Source organism: Rhopalosiphum maidis, chromosome 2 (assembly GCF_003676215.2).
Source record: "Rhopalosiphum maidis isolate BTI-1 chromosome 2, ASM367621v3, whole genome shotgun sequence".
Classification (NCBI taxonomy): Eukaryota; Metazoa; Arthropoda; class Insecta; order Hemiptera; family Aphididae; genus Rhopalosiphum; species Rhopalosiphum maidis.
Genome location: NC_040878.1, coordinates 20,167,337 through 20,188,194, shown reverse-complemented (window position 1 = coordinate 20,188,194; position 20,858 = coordinate 20,167,337). Strand labels below are relative to the sequence as shown.

The following is a 20,858-nucleotide window of genomic DNA, read 5'->3' as shown; positions in this document are numbered from 1 at the left end:
TGTGATTATAGTTTATAAATTGATAATAGTATTTATTACGATTTAAGGTATGCACACGTATGTACTATATATGTTAGAATTAAAAGCAATGATATTTAAAAGTAGAAAATATGATACAAAAGTATTTATTTTGAAAGTACATACCTACCTACATATTTTGATATTGCGATACACTAACAATAATGTACAGTAAATGATAATTTGAATCCATCGTAACTAGAGCACTCTGATATGATATTATATGTTTAAATTTCTCTTCATTCGTATAAAAACATTAAAATAGAATTTTAAGACTCACAGACATTTATATATACATATTTCGTTTTGTTATGGAAAATCTACTAAATATTTCATTCAATGTCAAACAATGAAATATTCTTCATTACCACGAATTTATTTGAAAAAGTAAAAAACATGCGAAGTAATAGTAATAATAATAATAATAATAAGAGGTTATAGGTAGTAGAATAACGGGAAAAAAAATATTCTAATCTCGACGTTTTTATTGTAATAATAGCCTTAGCTATATGTACGGCGAAGGTTGTAATATTACAAATGTCCCTATTGTTTTAGTTCCGGCTGCATGAGATATCCGGCGGGGCGGAATAGAAAAGGCTTTTCTATTAAACGTTTTTAATTTCCGGACAAAATGCCACATTATAATTGCCTCCCATATTCCGTCTCGCCGTCGCTCCGTCACCGTGATTTGCGACGACACGGCGTCGACGTTGTCGTCACCGACTCTGCGCCACAAACTTTTATTACTTTTTTATTTATTTATTTTTTTTTTTTAAACGAGCGTGTATAGCGAAAACTTTAGTCGTTAAAAAATCACCATTGAATTTTCTCCGACAAACGTGGGTTCACAAGATTCTTGTCGTCTGACAAAAGCGCTGTCGGAATATCTATCGCGCGAGTTCGGAAAATTTATGCGAAATCATTTTTGACACCCATTATAGGCGTGTTTTGAGTTATTTATTTATTCATTTATTTTTTTTTTTTATTAGCATCAGAAACGTAGTCTGCCTATCGCGTTAAGACGGTCAATACAAAAACATTACTTATAACCCCATCCACCCGGGGTGGAGGAGGTGCAGGGGGACACTGCAACTACCGCTAGGATCCGCCACGTTACCTTTTTGAGAAAAACTCTGTTGCATGTGCCGGCCGTCGTTTTGCAGTGCTTGTGCCTGAACGGCGTGTTGCCCCTGTCCACGTCGCATTCGAAACTAATGGTACGCGCGCCACGCGAGAACGACGACGTGGCGTGCGGCGCCACCGCCGCGGCCGGTCGCTGCCGGTACGTCGATCTCCTCCTGACCGTCTCGCTGTCACTAACCGACCTCCGGTCGTCATCGTCGTCGTCGCCGTCGTCGTCGTCATCGCCGTCGTTGCCGCCACCGCAGCCGCCGCAAAACCCGTCACTAACGCAATCGCTGTCGTCGTTGTCACCGCTGCAGTCGTCGTCGTCGTCGTCGTCGCTGCAATAACGACTGTGACCTCCGCTCAGAGCGGTGCCGATAAACGTGAACAACTGTTGTACGTGCCTGTCGAACTGGTCGGGCAGACTGGTGACGCTGGCCGTGCAGTGGGTCGCCGCGGCCACTGCCAACGCGGAGGAGTCGGCGGCCAACACGTCCGTTTCGAAGTGCACCGTCTTGGTGTGTCGCGACTGTTGCGAACGGTGCTGCGGCGGCTGCTGCCCCCGGTATTGTTGCTGGTGTTCGATTTGTTGCTGGCGTTCACGTCGCTGCTGATGTTCGCGTCGCTGCTGCTGGTGTTCGTGTTGCTGCTGTGTCGGCGAAGAGTTCGCGTCGGCCGCGGCGACGTCCAACGGCGGTTTCGGCCGGTTCGTTTCGACCATTTTCATCGGCGGACAGCGCGATTGCCGTTATTCAGCGACCGCCGCAATGCGGCAGTTGTGGTGGTGCACGCGCGGCAGTACGGCCGCCGTTCGGCATTTGACACGCGCCGACCGCCGTCGCCGGACGCACCGCAAACAATAACACCACAACGACGCTTCCCGATCGTCCATCGTCGCCCTTCTTCGGTATCGCTGTCCCCGCCGTATACTCTATTGTATTATTGTCGCACTATTGTACAGCCGTAGTGTGTTGTCGTAACTTGTGGCGGCGGCGGTGGTAGCGGCCCAGTTGAACGTGGTGACGTCGAAGGCTTTATAACGGTGCCGATACGACGACCACCGCCGCTACGATGTTGTTGTTGTCGTCGTACAGATCTGCGGCGGGACGAGACGTCATGTCGATCGCGACGGACTCCGTTGTCCGATGTGACGTTAACGTACGACGTCGACAACGTTAACGCGTTCGACGTGCTATCCGAAAGAAACACCGTGACATCAATGACGTAAAAGACGGATCGCTGTTGTCGTCATCGTCCGCTCGGAATTATTCACGACCATAACGGATCGTGTTGCCGTCTACGCGGTATGATCGGTGCACGGCCCGTACTAGTGTTTCGGCGAACGGCGCACGACGGTACGATTGTGACGACGGTGTTGCAGCCGTACCGAGCGGACTATACACTGCGGGGAGCGCGACGCGATCGTTCAGCTTCCATTAGCGGACTAGCGGACGAGGGTGTATCACGAGGGCGTATTTCAGCGGCGTTCGCAGCGTCCCGGCGCCCGGACGGCGCCCTCTGGTGTAACACACATCAAAAGGAAATGGCCCGACGAGAAATGTGTATTGAATCTGCACACGCGTTTGCCGAGTGAAATGAACAAAAAAAAAAAAAAAAGACCGTGTGTGCGTTTGAGTGTGTGTATGTTTGTGGTGTTTATACATATAATAATAACGAAACGCGAAAAGGTTCTCGGATATCGCGGACACTACACATCAAGTAAGCGGTGGAGAAAAAAAAAATGATTAAAATGGTATAAATGATTGAAAAGTGGGTTTCGAGTATTTTCCCGTCCGTGTGTTCGATAATTATTGTTATTGTCAGTTAGTAAAAGAAAACGTGTGTTTTTAATTACATCATTCCACGTTACATTATAGGAATGCCTCGAGAAATAATAACCGACTCCTTTGATGTTCCCGTTTTGTATAAACATTTTTCAACCGTAAAATACAACGTGTAGACGTATAGTAGATATTAGCCGTGTTAATATTATCGAACGTGAGACGCCTCTTAAAAATTTACATTTTAAGTATATTCCGCAGCATATGTATCTGTTTCGTTTAGTTCAGTTCGTCGTGTATCTTAAACATTCCTCGTCGGTAAACGGGATTTGTTAAACATTAAGCAAGCCGTATAACTCCTTTTTGCATACAATATATTATTATAATATGGTAATATGCATATAGTATCGCTGTGTTACAAAATAATACGGTTGAGATATAAATATCCATTTTTGTTTTCATGAATAAAATTTAAATGTATATACGTATTTCATGTTTTTCTTCATATTTGTCCATATTGTTTAAGACAAGTCTATAAAAATGTACATATTAATAATTGACGTGAGATACAAACGACGGTAACAACGTAATAGCTTGGCGTAATCAAAACATGTAAGTATGTATATTGTATGGTTAACCATAAAATAACACGAGACTGTATAAAATATATTAATAATTATTTTATTAAAAAATATTATGCCATAATTAAATTTGTTCTTAGTAATAAAGCTTTTGAAGAAAAATTCCGTTTAAAATTGTTTTTATTAATTTTCAATTTGCGGATACATGCTTTACTGCATTTAAACTTAAATTGATTATTAATCTACACAATAAATTAAATATTTTTAATTAATTACTAACTATGCAATAATGTTTTATTTAAATTAGATTTACATCATACGTATATGATAACAAATTGGCATTTAGTGTAATAAAAGTAGGAAAAGAGTAAATCCATTTTATAACACCTAAAGCTATGAGTTCAATTTAAATTTATTTTAATTGTTAACAGTTTTATACCTTTTTTAACATCATAAAATGTGTACAAATGTTATACAAATTTACTCTACAACAGTACAATACCTTTCCAATGATGTATTTATTTTTCCCTACCATACATATAAGTAAAGTTATCGGTACATGACAAAAAAAGAGTACTTGCGTCTTAACTATAGATAATAATCATAATCATGTACATAAACATTATATAAATATGTGTATGTGTGTGTGTGTGTGTGTGAGAGAGAGAGAGAGAGAATGAGTGTTGGGAGCTTAATTTAATTTATACCCTATATATATATATACATTGTATAATTTGACTCTGTATATTATTTGCACATCGTTAGTTTGTTAATTGGATACTGAGAGAAGTTAACAAAGTTACTGAGTATTGCGTCAACTGATTTACGAAAATACTCAAAGTATCAAGATACAATTTAATTCATCAATTAAAAAGTTTAATTTACTTTAATATCGTTCTACCAGAATGCTAAAAATATCATATAAACATTCTTTTTTTTATTATAAAATAACGAACTTCATTTTTTTACTGTGATTTGTAACTAAGGTATGACAAATTAAAGCTTGGTAATCCAAATATTAATAATTATTTTTTATAACCGTATAAAATCAATTTTACTTAAATCAAATAATCTGTAAATATGCCTATTCAAAAAATTCAATGTTGTTATTCGTATTTTGTACATGGTTATTATACTTCATTAATAAATATGCACCTATATGATTTTGTAGCTGTTAGTATACTTCATATCAAAGATACTTACCTAAATGTCAAATTTAAAGTAAATAATTTGTAATAAAGGTACCTATTTAATAGCAATATTCTTTTTAATCAATTTTATACTAGAAAATTTAATACTTATATAAATTGATATTGGTATATTCGAAATTAATAAAATCAAAAACTACTGGACTGTTTTCAATCGAGGTTATATCAATAAATTCCTTGAAACTCGGAATATTTGTAGCTTATTTTTTAAGCCTCTATTACAATAAAGTAGCTCTCATATAAATTTAATTTTGACTTAAAAAAATAGAATATTTTTTTTTAAATTTAAATAGTTGTTACCATTGGTTATAGAAAACATTAATATAATAATTAATAAAAATTAGATGACATATAACAATTAAATATATAAAACATCAAATAGTGTATTACATAAGCACTATTTACCAACAAAACAAGGTTTTAAATGAATTATTGAACAAACAAATAATGTATTTTTAAATAAAAAATGTAATGCAAATTACAAACTCAACGTACGAAGTAATATATAAAAATAATATTTAAACGATTCACACATAAATTAAATAGGTGGTAAAATGCCCTTAAAGAATGTACACAGGAAAATTGTAAATTTGTTTTATTGAACGATCATCCTAAAAAGGAGGTAAATACCTGTGTAGTTTAAGTTTAACGAATTTTAAGACAAAGCAAGTTCATGGAAAATCAAATGAACAACGAAGTACATGATGATAGCTAGTTTACATATATATATATTTGTAAGCTAGTTATTTTTGATTAAAAATGTGCACTTACCTCTGACGACGTAAGGTAACACAGACGAGAATCTGTGCTTTCAACAGAAGTCTGTTGTGTAATTCCACTAAAACTATGTCTTGCCTCTCTTTCAGCCATATAATCCATTCTGGCACTATCTTGTCGTTCGAACATCCTGCAAATAATTCATAATGAATATTATAAAAAACAACTCACTACTTTAAACAAAAATTAACTGTTAATTGTCAGCTTCAGTGACTAGTATTATACATCTGTGTATATAAATGTCAATGTGTAATAATTGTGGTATATAAATTATAGGCTTAAAGATTAATCAGCCAACTTTGATGAAAGTCGTAGAAAATTTTTTTAGAGGTTCAATAGGTACTATTATGGTACAGAAATATTTAAAATGTTGTTTGAACTAAATCTGATAGTTGTACCAAATAAACGATTTTTATATTTTTGTTCATTATATGATATATTAGCTATAAGCTACTATCATATATCAAATATATATAAATGCTTTATAACATAAATGTAATTTTTAATAGTTACACTAAAAGGATCAAAAAATTAGATGGATGCAACATGAACATTTATATATTTACTATACATTTTAAATTTAGTGCAAATCAGCCATAAACGTACAATTTCCAAAATTGCATTTTAAGAATGTTTTGTTTGATTCGTTTTACTACACTATAATAGTATAATTGTTTGAATCATTTTTAATATAATTTATAATTTAAAAAATTTAACTAATTATTTAATAATAATATGAACAATTCGTTAAGTAGTTAACAAAGACATTTTTTAAAATTTAAAACCGTTATTGTCGTAACATTATTACAATTATATCAAGTTGAGGAGAACAAATAATATTTAGCATTTTTACTTGTCTAAAAAAAAATGTATTCGACAATATTACGCTCTTAACCTTTGAATTTTTTTTCTCCTTTTTCTCTAGTTAGGCGTAAATATTTAATCGTATTGTAACAATATTAAAGAATTAAGGTAAACTTTTTTAATTTTTAGCAATTTGTGAAAATAATATTATACTATTATAAATTATTTTCATTACTTTTTTAACTTGACACTTAGCATATACTGTGAAATACCTATATAAAATATCATATCTTAAATTGTCAAAATAAATATTGTAATTATTAATTTAACTACCTTTGTTCGAATAAATCATTTCTATTAGATTTGTATCCATTATCTGCCAAAAGACTGTTTTCGTGTCGAAGTGACGGTAAAGACTCCCAAGCCGATCTTTTGTTAGTCCTTGTTGGTGGAATGTGATGATGAGCATGGTGTCCGTCAAAAGAGCTGTACGGAACACCAGTATTCGATGCACTACTACCCATAGTTGAAGATCCACACCGCCAACCATCACTATGTCTAAACCATTGAGCTCGAGCAGATTCGTTCCAACAGTTGGCACATCTATTATTGCTAAAATTATAATAATAAATTACTACGTGACGGTCAACGTGATGAATCATCTACGAACATTGTATTTTGAACACAATCAACCATATTAATTTATATATTGTCGGTTAAAGTACTTTTTATACTAATAATATTAGTTATTATTTTTTTTAATGATTTGTATAAATATTATTATTTTGTGTACTAATTAGAATCTAATCATTAGACTATTTAGTAATACTATGTCACATTAGCGTTATTCAATATTTAATACCAACAATGGTTTACACTGAACCTTCACTAATTGCTCCAAATTTACATAAAATCTGGTTAAATTAGACTATTTAACACAGTTTATTGTAATATAATATAATGTGATACATATATGTTTTGATAAAATTAAAACTAGATAAATTATTATTGTTATTGTTATTTTAAATTACTTCAGTTTTTTTTTTTTTAGTATATTAAACTATCGATTATTTATAAAAAAAAAAATGTATTTTAATATTTAAATTACTAATATTAAAACTTATTTTGTTATTATTAAAGCAATAGTGCTTACTGAAAATATCTCATTTATTTTATAATTAATTTTTTTTTTTGTACATAAGTATTTAATACCAATATATATATTTATATTTTATATATTATATTATTATAGAATGATATGAATACTTTGGTTAGTACAGTTCAAAGTAGAATTGTTTTACTGTAGAAATAGATAATAGCTGAAAGTCAATATAGATCTTTTAGAAATATTAAGGATCATTGTGAAATACAATACTCGTAATATACGTAATAATTTAGCCTCACAAATAATTCTGTTAAATTACAATATACTACCAAACCTTTCCTTATTTTTCATTTAATTATCTATAATGTCGTCATAATTTGAACTTCAAATGATAATAAAAATAAAAATTGTGGTTATCTATTTTTTGGACTTTTGAGTATTTATAAGAACTATAAGTAATGAAGTAATTGTAAATATAAACTTTATAATTTTTGTAAAAATTTGAATTTCAAACGACTTTAAAAAAATTATTTCTATCTATTTTAAATAGATAGAAAAATATTTTTTTAATTACTATAAGAACATTTTATGTTGGATATTTTATTACATATATTCAAAGTTTTTACAAAGCATTTTTTTATCAACACATTAAACAATAAATTAAAAATAAGAATATCTATATAATTAATTTAAATATTTTGAAAATGTAATTAAGCATACAAAATTGTAGTTTGAAGATAGAGGGATGTTTAAAAGAAATACAATTAATACTTTGAGAAACAACAATAACATTTATCTAAAGAAAAATTGTTATTTATATGTTTGAATAACCAAAACTTTAAATCCTCATAAAAAATGTGTAAAGTTAACTTTATTTTTAAATTTAAGTAAAATAAATCTATGAGAAGTGAATTATAAGTGTATTGATTTTATAATGATTTTTTTTTATTCAAAAAATAAACAAAAAATATAGAAACTCAATAATTGTTTATAGATTTTAAGTTCAAATCTGGACGAGATTACATATTCAAATGATAATTAATAACGATTTGAATTATTTTGTTATGATCCAAAAATATTATTCCTTGAGAATTATTATAATTTTTAGGAATATTATAAATTATTCTATACACAATGATATTTTAAATTATATAAATCTATAAATCAGGCCTACATATTTACTCAGTATCATTTTTCATATACACTGGTACAACATTAAATTCAAATTGAATACATCCATTAAATTATTACAATAACCCGCTCGATTTCTACAGTATAACAAAGCGGTATCCTCATTTACATATTTTTAGTTACAAAATTATTTAATTTTTCTCGTGATTTCGACGAATTTGGTAAAAAAAATGGATTTTAGACGCTTATAAATTATTAACATGTTATTACGATCATTTTTAGTAAGATGTTAACACATAATATATAAAACCATGTATTTTTTAAACATTTACACTTATCCGAAATTTTAATCATAAAAAATCGAAAAATAAAGTGTAATATTTCAAAATAATCAAAATATTTAGAAAATTTTTCGTGTCTTGAAAATGAATTTATTAACATTTCTTAAAAATGTCCAATCTCTACAGACATTAATTTTTGAATTATTCCCAAAAAACAAAATAGATTTTTCAAAAAGTAAGTTTGTGTAAATATTACCCTGTTCAAAAAATTATCAAATATTTTTAGTTCCTTGTATTTTATATTTAAATATAATTTTAAAAGTATTTTTTCCATCCCTAAAATATTTATGCTGTGTCTTTTTCTGGTGGTATGTAGAATTAAATGTGTTAATCTTGATATAACTTTTTCTAGAAAGTAAACAATTATACAGCAACTTTTTTAATAGTCACACTTTTTGATGTTATATATATTACATTATGATTGTAAAATATTATTACAATTACAAGTTTTTATGAATTAAAATTGTTTTTCTTTATTTAATATGCTTTGATAAAAGCAATAAAGTACATACTAATATACTAAAGTTTATATAGTTTTAACGCTAATTTTTATTGAAAACACTAGAAAACTATAGAAGGTAATTTTTAACTTATTCAGGACTCTGGTATAAATGGAATTAATTAAAATAATACATTATATTACCTATTCACTTTTAAAGTGAATATTTTACGAGTTTGTGAATTAAGAAATTGTTTGCACCTGTTTATATTTTTTTTTAAATATTTATTTTATTAAACTTTTTCTAGTTTTTAAATCAGTTATTACTAATATGGTTTAACATATATAATTTGTATGCACAGATGAACGCGTTAATTAAATTTTACCTAGAAAGTGCATGATCAGATAAGTAACCTCGTTCTCTGTCTCTTTCTCTAGCTGCATCTTGTCGATCACTATAATAACCCTCTCTCGTAGCACTGGATGATCTTTCAATTCTATGTGGAAGTGTAGATGATCTATTAAAGCTCCCTCCAGCACTCATCGGTCCTAAAAATAAGTACATAACAATTAAATTATTTTAATAAATATAATATGCATACGTCAAAAGTGATAAATTATAGAAACAATATACTAACGCCTTCTAATAGGATACGGACTTCTTGAATTTAATGGGGGCAACTTTTCTGCCATTTCTAGAAATTTAACCATAGTTTTATCTTTTGTAAGCTAATAAAAGTTATTATTAAAAGTTACCTAAATTTTCCATACTCTGTGTTAGTAGTGCTTCAAATGTGTGCAAGCTATAACTCTCAGCATCCATACCACGTGCTAAAGTATTTCGTAAGTGCATTTCATATTCGAGTAAAAGTCGACTAGTTGGTGAGCCAGGAGTACTTGTTGCTTGATTATCATGTTTTTGATAACGTCCTAAAGTTAAAAACATCTTAGTATATTTTATTTTACAACAAACTTTATATTGTTATTAATGTTTCATAACTTTGTTGCTTTATTTTATTTTATTTATATAGTGCATTTAATTTCTAAAATAAAACTATCATTATTTACTTTTTATTTAATGAAACCTATTGTTTTTTTAATTTGCAAATATTTAAGCACTATGCAGTAAGATAATTTTTTATTAAAATTATACGCATGGAAAGCACACAACTGATTATACTTGTATTTTTAGTTTTACTGTAAAACTTAAAAACTGTATTTCAATACACGACAGAGCCCTCTAATTATTTTTCTACCTATTGACCAACTGTCCAGCATGCTTTTTGTTTCCCATGCGTACGGACCTGATATACCCTTATTGTTACTCTGTTCCTGGTCGGAATTACCATTGCTCGAGCTAGGTGTCGTTGCATAACACTGGTTATCAAACAAAACGTTATCGGAAAGTGGTGAAACGTCTCCACCATGAGTAGGCCGTCCATTTCTATCCAACTCCAAATAAAGACCTCTTGGATCCCTTACTTGTCCATTTCGACCTATATCATATGATGAGCGAGAACCTTAATTTAAAAGTAAAAAACAAAATTAATTGTTGGTTTTATTTTTACTTTTTAAAATAAAGTTATGACTTCACCTGAGTTATTAAATCGTGAATTTCGATGTTTTACATTAGACTCTGGTTCTGATGCTGATTGTTGTCTTGGACATTGTGGCATAGGCGGTACCATTGAAGACACTGATGTTGGCTGAGTATAATAACTGTATCCACGTCTTCGATTCATTTCTGGTGAAGTAACAGGACTTTCTAATGATGGCATTGGTTTTAATGTACGTTTCATTGATCCCATATCTAAATTATTTTCGAATTGTTCAAATTAGATTGAATTCAAATATAATTTTCTTTTAGGCAAAATAATTGTACGTGTAATGATGAATAATATAAATAACAAAATAACGTTTAGATTAAAATTTGTCATACTCTAAAAAAATTCAGTTACAACTCACTGTCTCTATATCGGTAATCATCTCTGTATGTTTTGTTTTGATTTCTTGAATTTTTTGAAGCTGTTGATGATTTAAACAAATCGGACTCCGCATACCCTTCTGAATAGTCCTTGGAGGGCATTCTTGGAGTGCATGTGCCCGTGGTAGACGTAGTCTTAGCACCAATTGTTTGCACTCCTTCGCTTTTACAACTTTCTTGTTGACCCTATACAATCGTTTTATATTTTTTATGTTTGATTAACGTTCAATTTTTTTACCTGTTCTGTTTGTGACCCAGTTCCGGTAATGTTTAATTTTCCACCGGGCGTGGCAGTTTCTCTGTCTCTCGTATTTGAGCTTCGGGATATGGTCTGTTTTGACGTATCTTCGGGCACTGTTGTTTTATCAGCTTCCGAAGGTCCATCTCCAAGTGAAAGTTGTCGAGTATGAGAACGTGGTAACGTAGAAGCTAAATAAAATTATGTGATTTTTTTAATCTATATTATGTGATAACTATCTAAAATGTAACAAACATCTTTCTTTATTGTATCTCGGATCTTGTGCCCTGAGTCTATTAAATTGATCGGCTGTCATGCAAGTACATTGTGGCTCCCTTGATCTACTAGGTGAAGTTGGTGTTGATAGTGGTTTCTTTCTCACTTTCGTACTTTGCCTTTTCGATGTATCTAATTTTAAAGAATACGATGAAGATGATTTCCGAGACAATTTCACAGTTGGAGTCTACAAAAAAATAATATTAAGATTAATATTGTTTATCAGTAAACCATGTATGTAATTAATTTTACTTACGCAACATTCTTTAAATTGTTTAGCATCTATTGGTGATGTGAAATTTAAACCCCAAGTGTCATTGCTATGTGGTTCTTTCCAATACGCAAAACATTCTGAAGCTAACCCTATTTTTGTGCCTAAAAATAAACACAATTTGTTTTAGTATTCGTATACAGTAAAACCTCTTTTAATAAACAGCCTTTAATAGCAGACATATTAAACTTTTCTTAAAATGTTCTGCATGGATAGGCTTTAGTGTATAATAAAAATTAACTGTGTATTTATATACTAATATACCTGGCTGAACCAGGCGAATATCCATGATTTTTTCCACTTGACTGTTGTAAGCAGTAATATGGAATATATACTCTGGTCCATCTTGTAAGCAGGTAATATTTACAGGGACGAGATCTTCGGATATTTGTTGCCATTTTATTTCTTCTCCTTTAGCACTCACGTGAAATACTTCAGCCCATAATCTGGAATTATATTAAAATATATATTTAATACATCCGAAAAATAAAGTGTAACACACAAACATACTAAACAAATTATATTATCAAGTAATACTATCGTAAAATAAAATCATTGATCTTCGATAATATTATATTATTTGTCCAATACATGTTAATATATACCTATACCTATAGTACGTAATATAATATACCTATTTTATATTATTAAGAAAATAGTTTCACAAAGAAATAAATCGATAAAACAAAAGATAAAAATTAAAAAACGATCTTTTTAAAGATGGGTTAACTTTAAAATTCGAACTCTTATATTTATTTTATTATATTATTACAAAAAATAGTTGATCTCTATTTCAAATTATTATACTTATAGAATTATAAATAAACATATAGTAGATTTTGAATTTCGTACCTAGCTTGGAAGTCGTCAGTTATGATGATAATACTTACTACTATCTGTTACATGAGTAAATAATATGAAACTTGAGGTTGCCAAGTTATTTTACGAAACGAAGTATCGCTGGGAATATTAGAATGAAAGATCAAATGACTAATCCTAACATATTTTTTAAAAGTAATACTTTTTTACATAAAAAAAAAAATGAATGCCATTTTTAATATAAAACTTTAAAAATAAAGTACACCAAGCGATGTTTCAAAAAAGTTCTGTCAATATATAAAAACTAAAACAGAAAAATAATTAAAATATCTATAAAATGTAATGCATACGTAGAGAATACACCTATACAGCAGTTTATTTAAATATATAAGTATATTATAATCAGAATTAATTAATTATTTTACTGTATTAAACTTATAATACTTTTAATTATTTTATTTTATTATACAATATAACGTATTTTATTCATTTAATATGTAATGATATTAAAAATAATTAAAATGATAAATATTAATCAAGTTTATTTTAATAAAATTGGAATTTATAATCTATTGAAAAGTTCACCTTTCTTGAAAACTGAAATAATTAATCTAGAATGTTAGATTGAACATTTTCTAAATATTTTATTATATGATGTTATATCTATACTAAATATTAATAGGCAACTTGGAACTTCGTAGCAATTGAATCTTTAGGGAGAAAACAGACTTTACACAATAATAATTATCTTCTTCGATGTTTTATGACTCTTTAAGTTTTCATGAGCTATTGTTTATTCTTATATTTACCATGTACGAATAAATTCATAAATCTCAGAGATTCATTATACACTAATTAATAATTCTTTAGATGTTTTAAATGTTAATAATGGTTTGATAATAATGATGTTTGAAAACTGAAAAATAAAACCTAATTTCATTATATACAAATAAGTATACGGTTATTATACTATTGTGATAGAGCTTTAATACTAATAAAACTTAATTGTGTAATATATATTTTTATTGTATTATTAAATAATTTAATAAAATATAATTATATTCTTTATTTATTATAATATTCGAAATGATTTGTTTTATCAAAATAATATGGAGTTTAATATATTTTTAATAAAATTGTTAATGAAAAATACTTGAGAAGATGAAACTTTTAAATACAAAATAAGAACAAACACAGTTGAACAAAGTCAATTGATGACTGGAAATAAGAAAAATGTAGTAAATTATAGATAAATAAAAATAATACTATTTTCAATATTTCTTTTTTGTTGAGTTAACTTAAGTTCGATGTGTATATAATATAAGTAATATAATATAAAGTGAAATTAGAGATATGCGTTATAAATATGATAGTAATCTCAAAATATTAGTATAAAAATCGCACAATTTTTGTGATATGGATTCCAAATCACTACGTCAATTTCAAAATCTTTTATAATTTTTTCTTTTTTTTTTTTATTATATATGCATAATATTTATATGTGTATAATATAAATAAAGTAAAAACTACAATTATAGGTTTTATTAAAAAATAAAACATATATTTTCTACGAACAAGATGAAATGCGTTATATACAATGATGAATACCGTTTGAATTTCGTTTCTAAGAATACAATGGCTGTAATTAAATATAAAATATATTTATTTATTTTTGTTTTAATATTAATAGTTTATTATGTATCCTCGTGGAAATAACAATTTATGAAAATTGTTTGAATATTTTGTACTCATTAACATTTTTTTTCGTATTGTAATTTAACAACAGGATAGAAATAATTTCATTTTCATATAATTAGTTTTGTGCTTTTTAATTCATTTAAATAGATCGCATCTAAAATTTTAGTATTATGTAAGTGGTAATTGATATATCAAAGTTATATCTATAATATGATCATTATAAATTATTCTTCTAAAACGTTTTATTATGTACGAGTACATTATAATAAAAATAAAATGCACATTTAACGCATCTATATTACAGTATGATACGTATACGAATTTTTGTATGTGTGTATTTTTCATTATAATATCATGATTTATACATTTTACCACAGTTTATTTTACTATATAATTTATTTTTTATTGCGTTTTTGTTAATAAATATTTGAGTAACTTGCGGTTTATTAATTTATTTTATTAAATTTATTAATTTATACACTTATTATTTAATTAATAATAAAATCACCTAAGAAGATGACCATCTCTTCTTCTCGATGAGCTTTGGAATGGTCCGGCAACGTCATCGTATCTGTATGATTTTTTGATTAGAGGTCCGCAGGAGCTCAGTTTGTTGCCCATGTCCAACCCCTGCGTCTGTTCTGGTCACCAACCTCCACCGTCATCCCCCATTCTCTGTGTATAAAACAATATTATGGAATATTAAAATTTTACAAATCTACATAATTTAAATTTCTAAAAATTCACAGAATTATAAGAATTTAAAATTAAAAGATAACTCTAATATAGTGATGACAATTTAATATTTTAATTTCTAATTTTTAACTTGCTGTAAATTAAATAAAAACTAAAAGAAATGATATTTGTCATTGATTAATAACTTTATTATAAACGTAATACCACTTATTTCATTATTGTATATTTTTAACTCAAAGTATTTTCATCCATAAGCATTTTAATACAATTATGAAAGTAAAAAAGAAAAATAATAAGATGTTATAAACATTTTTTTTAAGCAGTATAATACGGAAATAGGATATAAATTTAAATAAATAATTTAAACATATTTTTATCAATCTTATACATGTTTGTTTAACAATAATTTGAAACTATAAACCAAGGTTGAAAAAACCTCAATAGCTTATTAATTTTTTTGCATATTACATAAAATATAACAATATTATAATATGCAACAACTAAAATAGCTCAGTGTCGTTAAAAGCAAATAGGAACCCATTTCGATAATTGTTCTTATTAGGAAAAAAAACTGACCCGATAGCGTTTATAATAAACCGCAGCCCAACGAATCGTTCTGGATGCTTTAACAACGCCCACGATCGATGGGGGTATATATGATTCCCGTGACGTCACGGGACTATATCACGGTCAGGGCTACTAAACATTGTAGGTGTATTTATTGCTCTTGCTACATAGTAATTTAAACGTGCACTACACGAACGTGTAGCGTAATATTCATAATAGTGTACACGAAATTAAAACGCAGCCGTCTACTAAATACAGATATTACCTACACATCATTATAATATAATAGAGTAATCGATTTATAAGTCACACAAAAACACACAATAGTGTTACATTTATGCACTTTATTAATGTTCCCATCCTAACAGTCAATTGAAATCTATTTCGGTATACATAATAATATTAATGTACACAAAAGATTTATGATCAAAGTCTTATGAATAATGTTCAAGATATAAATTATTCAAATACGCTTACGTTTTAAACACGAAATATGAAAGCAAAATCATTTCTACTGCATTGTGATATTAATGTATTAATCTTAAGTCTTAAAAGTTATAAGAATATAAATAATGGTATTATAGTAAGTAATAATAAAAGTATTAATATAAAATTGTGTCTAAATTTCAATTTATATATTTCATAAAAATAAAAAATAAAATAATTTATAAATTTTTAAAAATACATGTAAATTCTATGATCAAATCAAAATTGTTTTATATTTTTAAGGTGATTTTACATTCATTATTACCATTCTAAAAATTAATAATAATCATATACGGTTTACAGGTATGAAAAAATACCTTTTGTTAATGCTCTATGGTAAATCCTCATGAACATTACATTAAAATAACAATATTATCAATATGTATAATATTTCTAAATTTATATTAATCAAAATTCAATAATTTAGTAGTTTTTTTTATTTTTAGACTACTATACATGATTTATCAATATTAAATAAAAATAATAATGGTTCAATGGCCAATAAAAATTCACGAATTTAAAAACAAAATAAATTTACGTGATTAATTACATTGCTTGTCAGTGGCGGGTTCAAGGACGGGCAAAGGAGCCTACCCCCTTCCATGACAGTTATATTATATTTTTTAGGCATAACATCAAATCCTAAATATCGTGTTAACAAAATTATATGATATGATATATAATAATATAAAAAATTTTGGACCCACCCTAAAAAAAAAAAAAAAATCCTAGATTCACCATTATTGGTTATGATATTATAAAGCAATGATAAATAACTTAATATTAAAGAGAATAAGACATTTAGATTTATCATAAATAAAACGTAATTTTTTTTTCTTTTAGCTTACTATAAGTTTGTTTGTATTGTTATTATAATCTTATAAAAAAAAAACTATTGGTCCTTATAGTTTAATCTCATTCTGTAATGCATACATCTTAGCAAAATGTATGAAATTTTCAAAAACAAATTACGAATTTAATGAATATAAATATTTTATTTTACATACATTATGAATGGCTATCTAAGATGCAGTTGCTTAGTTTAGCGATAATAATTAGAAATGCATTATATAATATGAAGTGTTATTGGCTACAAAGGTTATCGTTAGACGCATCAATCGATGGACGGGGTGATTATGGCCATAGTTAGTGTGATGAAGAGGAACGTAGTTAAGAGCCAATAATCTGGATGATCTAACAAGAATCCTAAAATGTACCTCTGTTAGAAGTTTAGGTGCATCAATGGAGCCATTAACAAGTTTGTTGAGAAAGTTTAAGTTGACTAACACTCTTCCATCAGATAAACCAATACGTTTTAAATATCATAGAATTGGGAAATAATCATATGTGGTTGATGCTCGATTTTAAGAGAGAAAAAAATGAAATAAAGATATTTACATTGAATACGTCTCGAATAAGTATAGATCAGAATAAATGGATCCCAAATAATTGACCATATTAAACAATAGGCCTAATAGTGGCGCAAAAAAAAAGATCTTTTATATGCACGTGCCTTACATGCGTAGCATATTAGAATATAATATCAATATCGATATTTGTACATTTTATTAATCATTATGTATAAAATGGGTATTAAAATCACATAATTTATTTTAAAATCGATTTATTCTGTTTTTAATTAGTATTATCGTAATTTTATACAAAAAAATAAAAAATAATTTTTTTGATTTTAAAATTAAATTAAATATTTTGTCAAACATCAAAGTGAAAATTATTTTAAATACATACTTTTAAACCCAAATAAGCTGTATCAATAAAAAATGAATACGTGTTAATAAATATACCATTATACTTATGTTACTTATTATATTTATTTATAGTTGATAAAACTGTGTAATATATAGAGGTATACCATATATATTTATACCTATATAGAAGGATAAAAATATGTTATTGTATGTTATAATATTGCTATATATTTTGTTTGATATTTATAGTCGTATTAGTTCTCTTTTGAATAATACAAATAATAATAATAATAAATACAAGAATTTAATACATATAATACATAAATATGTATAAATAATTCCATAAAAAAGTAATAAAGACCATGGTAGTGTGCATAATATGAATGTCGAGTTAGTAGTTACACGAAGCCAAGAGGTTGTTTTGAAGAACCATTGAATAAATGAGCAAAATTTTTCCTATTATTTTGAAAATAATAAAATGCATAATCCCACAGAGATATAAAAAAAAACATAAGATATAGTCATGATAATATGAAAAATATATAATATCATCAGTGCTTTCAAAAACTTGTTGCTCGATAATTAAAACCGTACGCGTAGCATACATTTCTTGAACAATAAAGTGTAAATTATGTGCTAAAAACATGACGACTCTGAAACTAAATTTTATTATACAACAGGAACAGATATTAAATGTCCAGTTATTAAGTAATCGTCGAATACGATAAGTATACACACGAAGAATGGTATACCCACTGCCGTAAAAATTGTACATATTATATATATATACACGCATCAATCGGATTAAAAATCCATCCAACTGCTCGTTGCGTAACGTTAAAGCTATGCAAGTGTCCTACCAAAACCATGTAAACCTTTCCTACTCAGCCGGCATTGGTTGGGTATTATTTCATTAGGTAATCGTTAGTAAATCAAAGTTTACTCGAACACACGCACGTTTCGATTCAAACGCATGCCAATCATCATGATATATTACGAAACATTTCATTCTATATTCATCGTATGGGGATGTGCGATCGTTCTGCATGCAACTACACTACTCGAACCCACGGGATATATGAATGGACCGTCGATAAAGCGCCCGTTACGTTTAATACGCTAATCGCAAACGTGTACACTGACAATTTCAGCAGCTTTCACGCGATGATGCCGCGGTGCAATGCGAAGCGTGTCGAAATCGAACGCCGTTAAGGCAAGTCACAACAATTGGGTCAAGCTCAACAAAAACTCGAGCATAATAAACTCACACACACACATATATGCATATATATATATGTGTGTGTGTGTAATGGAATCTTGTTATAAACTTTATCGGCGTCACTCGTACACGGACGTGGTCACCATGATAATCGTACATGTGACGTGTTCCGTACGCATATTATTGCAACTTTACAAACACACACACACACACACACATATATATATATATACATATATCAACATACATTATATATTGTATGTACACAACACAAGCCCACACGCAGTGGTGTACGCGAAACGGTGTATAATATAATAGAAAAATAATATACGACGTGGACGTTCGCGCAGCGGCGCCCGCGCGTCTGCAGTGTACCGAAATAATAATAGTAATAATATTCGTACAGACATCATTTGGTTTGTGCCGAGGACGCGCGTGCACCTGAATTGCCTATCTGACGCGCCGCGTTACCTTTGCGAACCCCTACTACGCGAGATCGTTGGGTCGGTCCGCGAAGTGGGACCGGAGACGGTATTACGGGGAAATCGGCGAGAGTGTTCGTCGTTCAGTGTGTGCCAAAGTCTGTTTTGGCGGTCGGGTGCGCGCTCGCACGCACTTACACACACACGCGCACACGCACGCACACTGTAAACTTACACTAAAGGTCTCCTCGGGCTGACAAAAAAAAAAAAAAAACAACTTTCGCACACTGGTCAACCTACGGTAGAGTAGTAATCCGTGTACAGGCATAGACACGCGCAAGCAATATGCATTATATATGACGTGTACATAATTACTCGCGTGAAGAGCAATGCGCAAGCACGTAAGAACCCTAAGAGCCCCTTCTGCGACTGACATCAATGGGTCGCGTTCATGTCCTAACGCTGCATTCGACGACGAGTTAAAAGACAAATGCAAACATTATATTATACACAAAACATCCCTATACCCTCCCCCAGTATACCTGCGATCGTCTGGACCTGACGGACATCTGCCTGTCGCCGTGCGACGACGTCGACGACGACGACCGCATAGCGCTCGGGTGTATGCCCATCGCGTAGTAATGAAACACCGACACCGTATGATCACGACGACGACGACGATCAACGATTGATCGAAACTAATAACACTCACGCCGTTTGATCTGGCCACCCACACGCTGTACTTTTACCGCTTTTAATATATTATGATATTATTATTGTGATTATTTTCGAGTGCAGTGTAATAATATAATATTATATTTATTATTGAGTACACGTCACACGATGATTTAAGCTAGTCACGTCAGGCCGCCGACGTTTAATTCCGGCTCGATTTCCGATGAGATTACCCGACGAGAGCACCAAACGCACACGCACGGTCTTATATTATTACTATATACACACTTCAACGCGCGCGGAATAATAAGAATAATAAAACAAACAAATAAATAAATAATAATAATAAAAATAATAAAAAAAAAGCGCCGAACACTGTCCACGCCCCAAGGTGGCCGATCGGAGGACACGCAGGGTGTGTCGGACGTGTACGCGCGACAACTCTCGAGTGTGGTGCCTCCTCCTCGGGCGCGCGAAAGATAGATGCG

At 29.9% G+C, this 20,858-nt stretch overlaps 1 protein-coding gene across 2 annotated transcripts in view; it reads right to left on the bottom strand.

The window, feature by feature from the left end:
- The window catches only part of LOC113551303, a 61,367-nt gene that overhangs the window by 26,260 nt on the left and 14,249 nt on the right, over positions 1 to 20,858 (bottom strand). The window contains exons 2-14 of one of the 2 annotated variants that reach the window (XM_026953472.1): positions 15,105 to 15,271; positions 12,344 to 12,525; positions 12,065 to 12,183; positions 11,788 to 11,995; positions 11,533 to 11,723; positions 11,276 to 11,480; positions 10,905 to 11,120; positions 10,657 to 10,830; positions 10,067 to 10,240; positions 9,949 to 10,005; positions 9,697 to 9,859; positions 6,628 to 6,906; positions 5,485 to 5,620 (exon numbers count right to left, since the gene is read on the bottom strand). In XM_026953472.1, the coding sequence (XP_026809273.1) occupies positions 5,485 to 5,620; positions 6,628 to 6,906; positions 9,697 to 9,859; positions 9,949 to 10,005; positions 10,067 to 10,240; positions 10,657 to 10,830; positions 10,905 to 11,120; positions 11,276 to 11,480; positions 11,533 to 11,723; positions 11,788 to 11,995; positions 12,065 to 12,183; positions 12,344 to 12,525; positions 15,105 to 15,217 (2,217 nt within the window). In that variant the 5' untranslated portion in view covers positions 15,218 to 15,271. Of the gene's footprint in view, positions 1 to 1,135; positions 2,538 to 5,484; positions 5,621 to 6,627; positions 6,907 to 9,696; positions 9,860 to 9,948; positions 10,006 to 10,066; positions 10,241 to 10,656; positions 10,831 to 10,904; positions 11,121 to 11,275; positions 11,481 to 11,532; positions 11,724 to 11,787; positions 11,996 to 12,064; positions 12,184 to 12,343; positions 12,526 to 15,104; positions 15,272 to 20,858 lie in introns of those variants that run through there. The other variant, XM_026953473.1, reaches the window with a different exon arrangement.